The sequence below is a fragment of the Rattus norvegicus genome, chromosome 1 (genome assembly GCF_036323735.1).
Source record: "Rattus norvegicus strain BN/NHsdMcwi chromosome 1, GRCr8, whole genome shotgun sequence".
NCBI classification, from domain to species: Eukaryota; Metazoa; Chordata; class Mammalia; order Rodentia; family Muridae; genus Rattus; species Rattus norvegicus.
This window is the reverse complement of record NC_086019.1, coordinates 31,562,719-31,579,433: the sequence shown is the minus strand read 5'-3', so window position 1 is coordinate 31,579,433 and position 16,715 is coordinate 31,562,719. Positions and strand designations below refer to the sequence as shown.

The 16,715-nt window shown below is 46.7% G+C and overlaps 1 protein-coding gene across 1 annotated transcript in view; it reads left to right on the top strand.

Annotated features, from left to right (window-relative positions):
• Positions 1 to 471: 471 nt before the first annotated feature.
• Slc6a3 (solute carrier family 6 member 3) overlaps positions 472 to 16,715 on the top strand; it is a 40,973-nt gene continuing 24,729 nt past the window's right edge. Inside the window, exons 1-4 of the mRNA NM_012694.2 lie at positions 472 to 516; positions 2,098 to 2,426; positions 4,496 to 4,627; positions 9,541 to 9,772. Coding sequence (NP_036826.1) covers positions 2,141 to 2,426; positions 4,496 to 4,627; positions 9,541 to 9,772 — 650 coding nt within the window. The 5' untranslated portion in view covers positions 472 to 516; positions 2,098 to 2,140. The remainder of the gene's footprint in view (positions 517 to 2,097; positions 2,427 to 4,495; positions 4,628 to 9,540; positions 9,773 to 16,715) is intronic.

Genomic DNA, 16,715 nt, shown 5'->3' with positions numbered 1-16,715 from the left:
GGTCCGCCTGCGCTTGCCACTTCACACTCTTCCCGGGATCTGCTTCTGACAACCTCGCTGGAACCAGTCGTTGGGAGCCCAGTGCAGGCGCTAGCCTGCCAACCCCGAGGAGCACGAACAGGGATGGAGACCTGGACTGATCCCTCTTGGAAACCAACTGTCCGTCTGGTCCGCAGCGCGTCCTACCTGGAGGTACCCTGATCTCACGTGGCCGAGACTCTATAACCTTGCAAAGACTCCTGTCAAGCCCCTCGCCGGCCCAGGTTCAGTGGCCTCTGGCTCCCCGCAGTCATCCTAGTCCCCAAGTGATGCAGGGGCGCTGCCCAGCCGGTCCTCCGCCCACCCGGGGCGGGACGGAGGCGGAGCCAGTGCCTGTGGGCGCCCCCCGACGGCGGGCGGGGCTAGGCAGACCGACCCCGAGGCCGGATAAGAGCTCGAGGCTGAGACCCGCCAGAGCTGTGAAGAGGGACTGGAGGCTTACAGGACCTCAGAGCTGAAGCCTGACGCAGGAGTCAGGTAAGGATCAGGATCGCTTCTTACGCATCTCCACTGCTCCACTGACCCTGGACGGTCGTCCCGCGGAGCGAGGGGGCAGAAACCAGAGCCATCCGAGTTCCAGATCCAAGTCGCCAACAGCCAGGGTTTTGGAGCGCAGATCGTTCCACACAGAACTAAGGGGTGTGAACTCAGTGCCTGCTCTCTGAGCATAGGGTTCCACAGAGCCCAGACTCAAGACCTTGTTCACAGGAGGTTGTTGCTTCCCAGGAGACAGGGCTGTCTGTGACTGAGGCTGAGCGTCTCCGACCCTCTGACTGACACCCTTGAGGTTATTTTCAGAACAAGCCAGAAGCTCCATCTCCGTTCTCCGTTTTGTTTATTTGTTGTGTTGTTTTGTTTTTTTGTCTTTTCTGTAAGCTGGGGCTGGACTCGGGTTATGGGGGAAAACAGGGAATCTTGGCTTATGAGCCACCTGTTTCCTTACCTAGCCAGTGAAGAAAGATGTTTTTCCCGGGGGCCATTTTGCTATCTGTGCCTACACCGAGCTTCTGAGCAGTAAGTCGAGAAGGGTGGGGCAGACAGGTACTTCTGTACCTGTGTCTGTAAGAGAGTGGGGAGCGCAGCCTTTGCTCAACTCCTTGCTGTCTCCCACCCAACCTAGAGAGCAGTCCTACCTGCTTCCTAACAGCTGCAACCCTTTAGCCCATTTTGGACACATGTGAGGAATTTGCATTTGGGTTTGTCACCAGGGTAAAGAGGCCACAGAGAAGTGGTGCATAAAATAACTTCTGTCAGGAGTTTTTGTTTAGGGATGCAGAGGAAAGTCACCCCATTAGAGCAGCCACCCAGATGTCAGGCTTCCATCAGCGTGCTTGTCTGAGTTCAGTGGAAACAGGCTGTCACTGGTGAGTGCTGCTGCCTCCTTTATGCCCCATGGCCCTGGCTCTGCAGAAGCTAAGGCAGGGCTTCTCTGGGAGTGCTGCTAGTGTAGCAGTGGCCTGATCCTTCCCCGGTGACATTCTGGTAACTCTCTGTCAGCTCAGAGGCCTATGAAACCCTGGTCCTGGGCAGGGTGGTTTGTACACACTCCCCTTGGAGAAATCCATGCCCCTTTGTTTTAAACTTTCCATTACTGGAGCTGATTTTGGTTATATTCACTTGCTCTTGATTGGACTACGAAGTATAAAAGCTACATGCCCTTGCAAAGACGGAAGTGAGTTGTATGCTGTCGGCAAGGTGCAAAGTTGCCCCCTGGGAATGTGGGTAAAGCAATAGGCAGCATCTGAGATTGTCATTAGGAAGCGAATTAGAAGTCGCACAAGCTGGGAGCTAATGTGAATGAGGGCTTTGGCGGGAAAGGGAACGGCAAGGAAGAGTGTGTCTATTTCTGGTCTCCAGAGCCAATCTCTCCCATCTCTGTGAAACACCCTCCCCGCTGCCCCCTGCACATCCCCTAGCTATCCTTCATTCTGGTCATGGAATTTCAGGTGCTTGGACCACCTCAGATCTCTGTGTTGAGCACAGGTACCCTCTAGACATGGCTACTGAATCTGTGCCTTGCTGTATGGTTTTGTTTTGTTTTGTTTATGTTGGCTGAAGTCGAAGAAGAAAGAAGCAGAGTTCCTTGGGCTCCGGTCTACCCATGAGTAAGAGCAAATGCTCCGTGGGACCAATGTCTTCAGTGGTGGCCCCGGCTAAAGAGTCCAATGCTGTGGGCCCCAGAGAGGTGGAGCTCATCCTGGTCAAGGAGCAGAACGGAGTGCAGCTGACCAACTCCACCCTCATCAACCCGCCACAGACACCAGTGGAGGCTCAAGAGCGGGAGACCTGGAGCAAGAAAATTGATTTCCTGCTATCAGTCATCGGCTTTGCTGTGGACCTGGCCAATGTCTGGAGGTTTCCCTACCTGTGCTACAAAAATGGTGGAGGTGAGTGTGGCCTGGCCTCCTGGGCCTTCTGAGGGTGAGACCATGGCAGGGGATTTGGGGGTGCAGTAGTGGCCATGGAAGCCATAGTACAGTGGGGGCTGTGATGTCAAGAAATGCTCACGGGGAAGACTGAGGAGATGATGCAGCCAGTAAAGCACTTCTTGCACAATCACGGAGACCAGAGTTTGATCTCCAGAACACACATACAAAAAGTAGGGCGTGGTGCATACACTTGTAATGTTAGTGCTAGGGGGGCATGGGCATCCCTGGGGATTGGTAGACAATCACAGTCTGCGTATCTCTCAGTCTGACAGCCTATCTAGGGAGCACCAGGCCAATGAGAGACACTGTCTCAAAAATCAAAGTATCTGAGGGATGACACCCAAGAATGGTGCCTGGCCTCCCAGGTATATACAAACATGCTCCCTGGGTATACACAGGAACATGCACACAACAGGAAGTGCTTTCAGTGAGGCAATCACGTCTTCCTATAGGATGGTGGGGCTGCTTCAGCAGCAGCAGTAGTTCTCAGCCTTTCCAAGCTGTAGAGCTCAGAGAAAATCTGACAGCCAAGGCACATGGAGCCCAGAAAGCAGAAAGGAGAAGGAAGTGAGCGGGGGCATTAGGCCCTGACTTCTATTCCCACTAGTATTTTTACTTTGGAAGGAAAGATCTCTAAGGTCAAAATGTGTTTTCAGTCCGCTTCATCAGTGTTTATAAAGCTGTTGAACTCCGTAAGATTTCAAGTTGAACTTAGGAGAGAAGAAGATGCCCCTGAACGGAGATATGCCCATCTTGTCTACGGCCATGCCACCCTGAACTCACCCAATCTTGTCTGAAATGTACTCATCTCTGCTACCTCTCCTCTCCCTCCCCACTCTGCCCTTCCCTCCTTCTCCCCTTCCTTCTTCCATCTCATAAATACAGTTATGGGACTTGAACCCATAGCTTTTTTTTTTTTTGGTTCTTTTTTTCGGAGCTGGGGACCGAACCCAGGGCCTTGCGCTTCCTAGGTAAGCGCTCTACTACTGAGCTAAGTCCCCAGCCCCGAACCCATAGCTTTTAACATGCTGGCAAGCACTCTGCCACAGAGTCACGGTCACAGCCCTCTTGAATTTTTCAGTTGGAGTAAGGATCACACTGCTTCCTCGGAAATCCTTGAACTCACCCTGAAGATCACGCATGGTCTTCCTGCCTTTAGCCTCTAGAGGGGCTCGTGGTCTCTGCCACCCAGCCTGGCTCTCCTGCTTTCTCGTCTCAGCTTTAAAGCCGTAGCTGTGCAGAAGGGCTGAAAAGGAGGGCAAGGAGCAGAGTTACCAGAGAAATTCAAGTTGAGCCAGGAAGGCCTCTGCTTTTGTGGCTTGGTCTCCCCGACTGGCTGCAGGGTGTGAAGAATTGCTTTGGGAAGGAAGGGCTGAAGCAAACCCATGAGCACAGTTGAGATGCCCACAGTCTCAGCAGCCCCAGTAAGTGACTCCACGACATAGGTGAGGGGGCTCCCAGCTTTCTCATCCAAACCCCAGGAGAAAGCTGTGGCCAATCTCTGCCCCAATCGCAGTCATATTTCAGGGAGCAAGCGGACTTGGGTGGAGTGGCTTTTGTGCAGAATAATCCCTGCAGCCCAGCTCCTGGAGACTCAGCTCTAGTCTCCAGAAAGGCAGGCTGTCAATGCCAGAGTTGGGTCACCATAACCCTCAGGGGCAAATAGGATCAAGACAAAGTGGAGCCTGGGATGAAAGGGCAAGCAGTGCTAGGAATTACACTGAGACATGGCTCAGGGTCTTGGCTGCCTTGCTTCTGGCTGAGCTGAGGACCTGGGACTGGGGGACAACCAGAGACATTAAGGGGAATGCGTCCAACACTGACAGCAGCTGCGACAGGCAAGGAGGTGAGGTTCACCACCAATCCAGAATATCCCCTTGGGTGATAGCATACAGGAGCCTTCCACTCTTGTCAGGAAGCTGGGTGACAAAGTCATACTTGAGGGGGCAACGTCAAGGTCCACATGCACATAACAAAAACAGCCCCTTTCTGTGGCCCCCAAGTTGAAGCTGCTATCCTACACACAGGTGCCTTCCTGGTGCCCTACCTGCTCTTCATGGTTATTGCTGGGATGCCCCTCTTCTACATGGAGCTGGCTCTCGGACAGTTCAACAGAGAAGGAGCTGCTGGTGTCTGGAAGATCTGTCCTGTCCTGAAAGGTAATGTGCAGGGACGTGCCATCCACACAAGACACGGCTGTGACTCTAGGTCTTCAGAACAAGGTGATGTCATATGTGTAGGTTCTGATTTCCTAAACTGTGTGCTCATGTGTACACGCTCTTCTCTCTACCTTGGGCCATACTTTAAAGACTGGTATGACCCGGAGTTTTCTAGAGCATTCCTTACTCCCAGGCCAGGCTTCCCTGAAGAAACGTGATGGTATTTAAAATGGTAAGATTAAAAATTACCTATGAATCTGCCATCTGTCTATTAGCCATCTACTTACCTAGCAAGAACCATTATTAAAATCTATCATCTATTTATCATCTATCATCTGCCATTTATCTCCATTTATTGCTCATTTATCTACTTATCATCTATATACATACTATCTGTTCACCTATCAATCATCATTCACCCATCCATCTACCAATCATACATTTATTAATCTTCTGTCTACTTCAGTGAGCCCCAGAATGTTTATACAAGGCCTCAGAACAATGAGGCAGAGGTACCGTACACTAAGCCTAGGTGACCTGCCCAGTGGTTGATACTTCCCAGATGTCACCTCCCTTGTCCCAGGAGATCCCAGCTAGAGAATACAGTGCCTTCTGCATGGGAGATAACTGAGAATAAGGCTTCTCCATGTGTTAAAAGCCTATCCTGGATCCACCCTAGCTCTGTTTACCACCAGCCAGCTTTGGATCACCCTTGTCCCGACCCAGTGCCATCCCAAGGAGACAGAGTTCCAGGAGGCTTGAAGCCTCTTCTTGGAAGAGAGCCAGTGATGTTCCCCTGCAGTAGCTGAGAAAACGATGCTTGAAAGGCTAGCATTGGGTTTTCTCAGAAGTATTTGAGCAGCGGCTGCATGGGTGAAAGCAGAGCTTCAGTTCCCCTGTGCAGCGTTGACACCAAAGACCAGAACTGCCGCTGTGAGTAGGACCAGCAAAGGGCTTCCCCCCACTGCTCAGCCCGTGCCCGTCATAAGCATGCTGCTCGGTAGAGGTAGAAATGTGGAACGCAGAGGCTGTTGGGCACAGACAGTAGGCTTCTCAGTTTAGGATTCACTACTGGTAACTGTTAAGATGGCAGCAATTTCCCCCCTAGGCCAAATGGTTTTCTGGTTCCCAGTAAAATAAAACTGTGTAAAGAGGGACCTTATCAAAACCTCCATGTAAAACCTGAGAGCCAGACACGTCCTCTGGATATGTGTATTGCCACTGGGTGGCCCCCTTGTGACCAAAATGTAGGATTCAGCACTTAGAACTGCTTGGGACTGTCTGACACCATCATTGGTTTCCAATGGAGGACCTACTGTGACACTTGGGAACTCTGGACTTGAGGAGACAATTCTTGTGTGAATTACTATACGAGCCTTGTTGGGTCAAGGTCAGTGAGCTCAATCTGAGAGCTCCAGGTAAAAGTGAATGACTCTTGTCATGTCCTCCTAGACTATCTAGCAGTGCTAATGTGACTTTACTTCTGAGGCTATAGTGGTAGCCACGATGAGCTTCAACCAAATCTGGCATTCAGGTGACCACTTGGAACTGAATTGGAGACCCAGCCTGCCTGTCCTTGAATAGAGGACACGTCCAGGGTTAGTGGCATCCTGTGGCCATGTGGTGCCAGAATTTGCTCTGCTGGATTTTTGAGACTCATGGCCCATGACTGTGGAGTGTGCCATAGGTCTCCACAGGATACAACCATCCAATGCATCAATCCTCACTGGGATTCACAAGGACTGAAAGGCAAACAAGAAACCAGGAAAAGGGGGAAAATTCAGTGCCCAGGGCTGTAGCCAGCCCAGGAAAGCTAGTTAGCTCAAACATAGACAGCACAATGTTCTCTCTCAGTAGTTGGTATTAGTGATGGTGTAGTCAACAATCATAGCACTAAGGAATCTGAGGAAGGAGGATCGCAAATTCTAGGACAACCCCAGCAGCATAAAAGGCCGTCTGAAAAAATGTTCTTCAGCAAAACCACTAAAGCAATTTTTTTTTGTTTTGCTGCTTGCAAAATATCAGTAAACTATTTTGAAGAGCTTCACACTACTACACAATTCTCATAACTTGGAGCACAGTGGATGAACATGCATGATAGCTTTGTAGAGAACAGAAGAGTGGCTATGTGACTAGGTAGCCGAGAGAACCTCAAGAATGTGGGCAAACCCCAGTGAACTGTGCTGTCTTAGTCCTCGGCGATCCTATCCCTGCTCCTTGGCTGTGTTCATACCATTCCAAAGGCAGGTCTGGGATCTCAGTCAGATCCTTCTTTATCTCTTCAAAAGTCTAAGAAAATTATTCGTATCTTCATAGCTCATAAATTTAAGCTCTACATGGACCATGAGAATGACAGTTAAAATATTCAGCACAATTGTGAGATAAATGATTGAACAGTTCCTCAGGAGACATTGGGCTGTCCTGCCGCCTGCCAATCTACCTATACCCAACCAGAGAAGCAGCCCTCCCTACGAAAAACAGACAGCAAGATAGGAAAGTCCAAAGTAAGAGCAGAAAGCGAATCCCAAGATAAGGGACAGTGAAACCAGGTTGAAGACCAGAAAGTGAGTCTCAGCTGAGGTACAGGTACAGTGAAGGCCAGGATGAGGGTCATGGAAGTTCAAAGTCAGGGCAGGCTCTCATTTGAGTCCATGAGTCCTCACAGCTTTCGCTCTGAGGGTGGACATAGAAACTGAAGTGGCCTCAGCATCTAAAAGCAACATCAGCAGATCTCTGAGAGAAGAGTCCTTAAACCTTCTCCTTCTCTGCCCTCCTGTGATCTTTCTCCATGTCTCTCTAGGGTACAAGTAAACACACACACACACACACACACACACACACACACACACACACATTCACATACGCAAAAGAGGGGGGAGAGAGAGAGGAGAAAAAGGAGGAGGAAGACAGAGGAGAGACAGAGAGAGATGGGAGGAAGAGAGCAGAGAGACAGACAGACAGACAGAGCACACTCCAGTCGCTAAAGACACCCAGATTGATAAGCGCACTCTCCTGTCTTGATTCTAACCTGGTACTGTTTGCAGCCTGTGCTTATGAGAGAAGAGCTATAGTTAGACTATATGTGGTCTAGCAACAGCCATCACAAGATTGTTGTTGTTGTTTTTATTTCATTTTTTGTTAGAGACAGGGTCTTATTCTAGATCCCATGCTGACCTCAAACTCACAGTGATCCTCCTGCCTTAGTCTCCCAAGTTAGGATTTCAGATCTATTCCATTATACTCAGCTGTAAGAACATTCTCACGGGAAACAAGCAAGCAAAAAAAGGTAGCGGGGTCAGTGTCTTAGGAGACGTGAAGGAGATGCCAGTAGCGCTGTCCAGTTGGTGATGGGACTCGTCAGCTGAAGCTGGAGGCTTTCTGGGAACTCTGTCTTCTTAAATGGCAGAGCTCATAGCGACCAACTGAATATCGAACTCTTGCACCTGCCTTCTGTAAGAGACATTTCCCCTTCCCATCAGTTGGGGCAGCTGAACAGACACACTTGGAAGAGTGGTCTGTTGCAAGTGGTCTCTCTTGCAAGCTTACTCGCCCTGGGAGCCACCCAGTTGGTGGCCTTGTCTGAAGACTGCTTACCTCTGTGTTCTATTCCAATTTACAGGAACACCCACTAAATGCTGATCCCAAATTTCAGGTTTAGTGATCTTGAAAAGAACATTCTACCAAGCCTTGGGTAATCCTGAGTTATTAAATGTAACCATAACCGTGATGGTCTTTGATAGGCCTGGATGGTCTCAGCACACCCTAGATGCACCTAGTCTTGTTTCACTGTGACTGATTCTTCAACCCCCTGGGCGATCGTTCATGTCTTGGGAAACACTAGATCATCATGCATGGCCTGGATAGTTCTAGGCAGCTGTGAACATGCTGGATGACTGTGTTTGTCCTAGATGGTATTGGAGAAAAGGCATGAGTAGATACCAATGGCTATGTCTTGAGAGATTCTGGGTGGTCTTAACAGATGTGGGTGGACACAGATGATTGTGTATGGTCTGTATGATTCTGGGTGGCCCTAAATTTTCCTGAGTAATTATGGGCAGTCTTGTTTACCCTTTGGTCATTTTGCATTTTACCCTGGGTTATTGTAGATGGCCAAAAGTTGTCCTAATTGGCTCTTAATGATTCATGGTGGCTCTGGAGCTTTGGGCATTTTGGGGTGACTCTAGGTAGCCTTTGATGGCTCTGTTAACTTGGGTGTTTCTGGAGACCCTTATGGTTTCAGATAATTCTAAAAGTTTGTTATGGATCTAGAAGCCATAGATAACTTTGCTTGACTTTCCTGGGGGATTCAAGGAAGCTATAGATGACCCTGGATGGGCACGGTTACCTTGGCAGCTTTTGAAGTGACTGTGGTGGAAACAAATGGCTATACTAATTCTGTGTGGCTGTGGGTGACCCTGGGTGGTCCAGTGTATCTATGACTGACCCTTGGGGATACATGAATGCTCAGAAGGTGGTCTCAGATACTTTTTGATGGCCTTCAATAATCCCTCTGATTCTCATTGTCTCTCTGAGACATACTGATGTCTCTGGTAGATACAATTTTGAAAAGTGCAACCACTTCTCCATAATCACAAAATGTAAGGTCTGTTACCCATCCTTCCTGTGTGTTGTCAAGTGCAAGGGTTGTCAGTACACCAGCTCAGGGTGAGTAGATGACGGACGGGGTCATGCTGCTGATGTCCCATAGGCCCATAGGGACACTTGTCCCATAGGCCCATGACACTTGTCCCATAGGCCCACTATTAACCTCTCTTAGAGTCTAGTCATGTGTACATGCATACATTCACTCCTGTGTGTGTGCACATCTGTGCTTATGTACATATATACACACACATATATAATCTGTGTATGAATGTGAATCCTTACCAGAAAGAGCTCTACTCTCATCACAGGTGTGGGCTTCACTGTTATCCTCATCTCTTTCTACGTGGGCTTCTTCTACAATGTCATCATCGCATGGGCACTGCACTACTTCTTCTCCTCCTTCACCATGGACCTCCCATGGATCCACTGCAACAACACCTGGAATAGCCCCAACTGCTCCGATGCCCATGCCAGCAACTCTAGCGACGGCCTGGGCCTCAATGACACCTTTGGGACCACACCCGCTGCTGAGTACTTTGAGTAAGTGAGTGGTCAGTTCTTCCTGTCCTGCCTGGAGAATGGGAGGGTTGGCATGTCTGGGATCTCAGGAGCCACACGCAGGACACTACCCCACCTTGTTGCTCTCAGGCTATGCTGAACACATCCGTATCCTTGCCCATAGCCGCTGAATCCTGTTCCTTATACAGTATATTTCTGAATTGCATAAGGATAGTCTCATACATGCTTAGCCAAACTCTAGTGATAGGGGCCTCAGGAGGGATGGACCCTGGACTGTTATCCACTCGTTTTATCCTGTATATAGTGGGTGAGAGGAAGCTGCTCAAGACACTGCAGCATTGCTTAGAAGGAAGGGGATCTCTGGCTTCAGGCTCTCAGGGCACAAGGCACAGAACAAGCAAGATCTCCGTTAGCTCCGGAAACAGAGCTCGCTGAGCATAGCTGCCTAGGTGCCTCAAGCTTAGGCAGGCTGCTGATAGGTTGTAAGGGCTATCCCCTTGCCATGAGGTTTTCTCCTTTATAAACATTTCTTCACTTACTTCACTGTAGTCCTTTTCCATGCACGGTGCTAGCATTCCTTCCCCAACACTTGGGCTGGAGAAATGGCTCAGTGGTTAAGAGCTCTGACTGGTCTTCCAGAGGTCCTAGGTTCAAATCCCAGCAACCACTGGGATGGTTCACAACCATCTGTAATGAGATCTGATGCCCTCTTCTGGTGTGTCTGAAAACTTCTACACTGTATATAATAAACAAATCTTTAAAAAAGCAGAGTATGCAAAAAATCCATAATGAAACCTTCCCCAACACTAGAACACTCTCATCTCTGGCAAGCCTTCCTAGTTTTCTGTCTCCTTGCTAGGCCTGGTCTTCCACAATTAACCTGTAGGCTAGTACTCCTCCTGAAATTTGTTTTCCTGAGTCCTGTCTCCCATCAGGTCTTCTATACCCTTCTTTATCACGAGGTGGCCTATTCAGGAAGGGCGGTGACACTTGTCCCATAGGCCCACTATTAACCTCTCTTGGAGTCTAGTCATGTGTACATGCATACATTCACTCCTGTGTGTGTGCACATCTGTGCTTATGTACATATATACACACACATATATAATCTGTGTATGAATGTGAATCCTTACCAGAAAGAGCCACACTGTCAAAGGCAATGCTTTCTCCTGAATGATTTTCATGGTGGCAGCTATGGAGATGTAAATTTACAGATGTGCAAGAGAGCCTGGCTTCACCAAGGGGCTCTGGAACTGATTGCCTCTCTTGGGGCAATGCTGGTGCTGGTGGCCCACCTAATGGGGGGGTCTGCTGAGGTGTAGTTTCTGTGACAGACATGGGCAAACAACATCAAGTCAGTCATTGTCAAGGTCAGGATTTTCCCATAGACACTGACGTTCTTTGTAGGACTGAACGCTCACTGGTCTATTTGAACATGTCTTACCATTTATGTTTAAATATGTAAGAGTTTACTTAGCAGAATAAACTGTAGCTTCTGATCTTAGTACTCAACAGGCTGAGGCTGGAGAATTGCAAATTCAAAGCCAGCCTGGACTACAGAGAAGAATCAAATGCTTGGCCGAAGGGGCTTTGACCAATAGAAATGAAACCATTTCTCTTTTAAAGGCAAGCAGGTCCATCTGCAAAACAAAAATTCCCCACCTTTCAAGTTTTAAAAGTGGTGCTCATTCGAGGGACTGAGATTCTGGGGAGGTGAAAGGAAGCACTGCCCTGAATGTTTAGACAGGGGTTTTCCTATGGCAAGAAAATTAATGATGGCCTTTCTCAAAGAATACTTCCACCATCTGTGGAAGTAGATTTTAGTATACTTTTTATTCACTTTACATCCCAATCACAGGCCCCTCCTCTCGTCCCAGTCCCACCCTCAGAGCCCCCTCCCCCATTACCCTTTCCCCTTCCCCTCAGAAAAGGGAAGCACCCCATGGGTACCAATCCACCCTGGCACATGAAGGTGCAGCAAGACTAAGCACATCCTCTCCCTCTGAGGCCAGACAAGGCAGCCTAGCTAGAAGAAGGGGACCCAAAGGCAGGTGGCAGAGTCAAAGATAACCCCTACCCCACTTCAATCATTAGGGGATTCATGTGAAGAAGACCATTCTGCACATCTGCTACAAATGTGTAGGGAGCCTAGGTCCAGCCCCTGCATTATTGTTGGTTGTTGGTTCAGTCTCTGTGAGCCTCCATGGCCCAGGTTAGCTGACTCTGTAGGTCTTCTTGTGGTGTCCTTGATCCTTTCAGCTCCCTCAATCCTTTCCCCACTCTTCCACAAGTCTCCCAACTCTCTGCCCAATATTGGGCTGTGGGTCTCTGCATCTGTTTCCATCAATTACTAAGTGAAACCTCTCAAATGATAGTTGTACTAGGCTCCTAACTGTAAGCGTAACAGTACCATTAATAGTGTCAGGGGTTGGCTCTCTCCAGTGGGATAGGTCTCAAGTTGGATCAGTCATTGGTTGGCCATTCCCTCAATCATGATTCGTCTTTATCCCTGCACATCTTGTAGGTCAGACAGTTGGGGTGTTGAAGGTTTTGTGGGTGGATTGGTGTCCCCCTCCCTCCGCTGGAAGTTTGCCTGGCTACAGGAGGTGACCACTTCAGTCTCCATATCCCAAGCAGCTAGAAGTCTTAGCTGGGCTCACCCCCATAGATTCCTGGGGACCTCCTTTGTCCCAAGTTTCTAACTCATCCCAGAGATGTCCCCACATTGATTTTTCTGTCCCCCTGCCACACAACTGATCCCTCTCTCGCCCAGCTCCCTCTCCCCATCCACCTCTAATATCTATTTTATATTGCATTCTGTATGAGGTTCAAGCATCACCCCTTGAGCTCTCTCTGTTACTTAGCGTCTTTGAGATTGTGGATTATACCATGGTTGTCCTGTATTTTAAGGCTAATATCCATTTATATGTGAGTAAATACCATGCATGTCTTTCTGGGTCTGAGTTACCTCATTCAGGATGATGTTTTCTAGTTCCATCCATTTGCGTACAAGTTATCATGATCTTTGTTTTTACTAATTGAGTAGTATTTCATTGCATAAATGTACCACATTTTCTTTATCCAGCCTTTGGTTGAGGGACATCTAGGTTGTTCTAGGTGGTTTTTGGTTTCTGGCTACTACTAATAAAACTGCTATGAACATAGTTCAGCGAGTGTCCTTGTGCTATGGTAGAGCATCTTTTGGAGTGGTAGAGCTGGATCTTGAGGAAGAACTATTCCTAGTCTTCTTAGAAATCACCAAATTGATTTCCAAAGTGGTTGTACAAGTTTGCACTCCGAACAATAATGGAGGAGTGTTCCCTTTTCTCCACAACCACATCAGCATGCACTGTACTTGAGTTTTTTAATCTTAACTATTCTGACAGAGATAAGGTGAAATCACAGTCATTTTGATTTTCATTTCCCCTATGACTAAGGACAATGAAAAAATTTTAAATGCTTCTTGGCCATTCAAGATTCTTCTGTTGAGGATTCCCTGTTCAGTTCTGAACCCTATTTTTTAATTGAGTTATTTGGTTTGATGGAGTCTAACTTCTTGAGTTCTTTATACATTCTGGATATTAGTCCTCTATTGAATTTAGGTTTAATGAAGATCTTTTCCCATTCTGTAGGCTGCTGTTTTGTCCTATGATGGTGTCCTCTGCTTTGCAGAAGCTTTGCGTTTTCACGAGGTCCCATTTATTGATTGTTGATCTTAGTGCCTGAGCCATTGGTGTTCTGTTCAGGAAGTTTTCTCCTGTGCCAATGTATTCAAGGCTATTCCCCACACACAATTTCTCTTCTATTAGATTTAGTGTATCTTGATTTATGTTGATGTCTCTGATCCACTTAGACTTGAGTTTTGTGCAGGGTGATAAATATTGATCTATTTTCATTCTTCTACATGCAGACATCCAAAAGACCAGCACCATTTGTAGAAGATGCTTTCTTTTTTCCATTGTATGGTTTTGGCTTCTTTGTCAAAAATCAGGTGTTTGTAGGTGTGTGAGTTTATTTCAGTGTCTTGATTTGATTTCATTGATCAACCTGTTTCCGTACCAATGCTATGCAGTTTTTATTACTATTGTAGTATAGCTTGAGGTCAGGAATGGTGATATCTCCAGAAGTCCTTTAATTATGCTGGATTGTTTTAGCTACCCTGAGGTTTTTGTTTTTCCATTAAAGGTGGGAATTGCTCTTTTAAGGTCTGTAAAGAATTGAGTTGGAATTTTGATGGGAATTGCACTGAATCTGTAGATTGGTTTTGGTAAGATTTTTACAATGTTAATCCTATTGATCCATAAGCATGGGTAGTCTTTCTATCTTATGATACCTTCTTCAATTCCTTTCTTCAGAAACTTGAAATTCTTGTCATACACATCTTTCACTTCCTTGGTTAGAGTTGCACCAAAATCTTTTATATTATTTGTGGCTACTGTAAAGGGTGATATTTCCCTATTTCTTTCTCTGTCCACTTACCATTTGTTTAAAGGAGGACTATTATTTGAGTTAAATTTGTATCCAGCCACTTTGCTGAAAGTGTTCTCTGGTAACATTCCCGGTGTTACTTATGTATACTATCATATCATCTGTGAATAGAGATACTCTGCCTCCTTTCCAATTTGTTTCCCCTTGGTCTCCTTTTACTTGTCTTGTTCCTCTAACTAGGACTTCACTACTATATTGAAGAGATAGGGAGAGAGTAAACAGCCTTATCTTGTCCCTGATTTTTAGTGGAAATGCTTTAAGTTTCATTTAATCTGATGTTGGCTATTGACTTGCTGTATATTGCCTTATTGCGTTTAGGTATGTGCCTTGTATCCCTGATCTCTCAGAGACTTTTAACATGAAGGAGTGTTGGATTTTGTTAAAGATTTTTACAGCGTCTGATGAGATAATCATGTGATTTTTGTCTTTCAGTTTGTTTATATGGTGGATTACAATGATGGATTTTCATATATTGAACCATCCTTGCATCCCTGGTGGATAATGTTTTTGATGCTTCCAAGTATTTTATTGAGTATTTTTGTATCAATTTTCCTAGGGAAATTGGGCTGAAATTCTTTCTTTTTTGAGTCTTTGTGTGCTTCAGGTATCAGGGTGACTATGGCTTCATAGAATGAGTTTGGCAGTGTTCCTTCTGTTTTTACTTTGTGGAATAGTTTGAGATGTATAGGTATTACTTTTTCTTTAAAAGTCTGGTAAAATTCTGTGCTAAAACCATCTGGCCCCGGGCTCCTCTTCCCCCACATTGGGAGACTTTTTAATGACTACTTCTATTTTCTTAGAGGTTATAGGTCTGTTTAGATCGTTTACCTGATCTTGACTTAACTTTGGTAAGTGGTATCAATAAAGAAAATTGTCCATTTTATTTAGATTTTCCAATTTTGTGGAATACAGTCTTTTAAAATAAAACCCAAAGATTCTTAGGATTCCTCGGAGTCTGTTGTGTCTTTCCATTTCTGATTCTGCTAATTTGGATGCTATCTCTCTGCCTTTTTAGTTAGTTTGGTTCGGTGTATTCTTAAGGCCTGTTAACTATTTCAGTTCCCTTACTGAATACTCTAAGGAGAAAAAGGTCCCAACCTTACACACATGTATAACATATAACATGTAATGTCGTCATGTGTCCCTATCTGTGGGAGCGGTAACTAACCTAAGTAGAGGGACCTGCAAGACTGTGAGGAAAGCAGTGTCCGAGGACCCTAGATGCAGAGTTTGTTCAGGATCCATCAGTAGCACCAAAGGAAGCCAAGACTCAAGCCAACTTGAGTCGGAGTTAGCTAACACACGGAGAAAGGGGTGAGTGGGTTTGTGAGCTCATGTGTCTTCCACAACTGCCAGACGGACTGAAATGTGGTGTAAAGCACTTGGAAAGAGCAAGGATGTCAGCATGGATGCGAGTTCTGGGGAACTGCCTGGTTTCTCTTTAGAAGATGGGAGCACTGATTTCTCTGTGCAATTTTCAGGTAAGAAAATTAGAGGGACAGTGTAATTAGACTATGTATTTGTGGTAAATGCTGAAGGAAAAAATGTTATCTTTTAAAAATTAGGCTGTGGAAGTCTGGAAAGGAAAGACGTGGAGCAGAGGTCTCCAACCCTGTACTCCATGAAGGCTTGTAGCCCTGGCCAGACACTGAGCTATTACTAATGGTGACAGAGGTGGGGACAAATAGACAGTATAGATTGCTCTATGAAGTATATAAAGACCCAGCTACTGTTTGACAAGAAAGCTGTGTCCCATCACACAGGCACCCACAGGTAGCAGTCCCACCCTTGCTGTACATGTATGATGTCACCTCATGGATTTGACGGCTAAGACGTTGGTAGGAAGAGGTGTGGAAAGAGCAATACGGCATGTTTATTGTATCTGTGGAGAACAGCAGCCAGGCTTTGCTGGGACACCAAACACGGGTCATGTCCTCTCCAGGCTCTGACTCTATAGCCCAGCTGTCCAGGATGAGGTATGCTCCTCAGATATGGCCAGCCCTGCATGCAGAACTGGTTACTGTGTCTATCGTCAGTTTAGTCCATGTCTGCCAGGGCCCACAATAAAAGGGATGTCATGGAGAACTGACCACAGCAGGCTCTGTGTCCCAGTCAGCCCTCTCTTCCAGCAATTTCCCATCTGAGCAGCAGCTACTAGATAAAACTATTTCAGGAGAAAAATGAAATGATGTGTCCTCGTAGGAGTATGTAGTCTAGAGAGTGTCAACTGACCAACTCACAAAGTTACTTTTATTTCACTGACTCTTAAACCACCTGTCTCTAAGGGTCTTGAACCTAGACCCTTGAATATGCTAGGCAAGGAATCTACCATAAAGTTACATCCTGTGTTGGATAGTTTTAGGTCAATTTGACAAAGCTAAAGTCATCCAAGAGGAGGGGATGCCCCCATAAGACTGGGCTATACACAAGACTGTAGGGTTGTTCTGCACACATTCCAGCCAGAGTGCATGGTGCA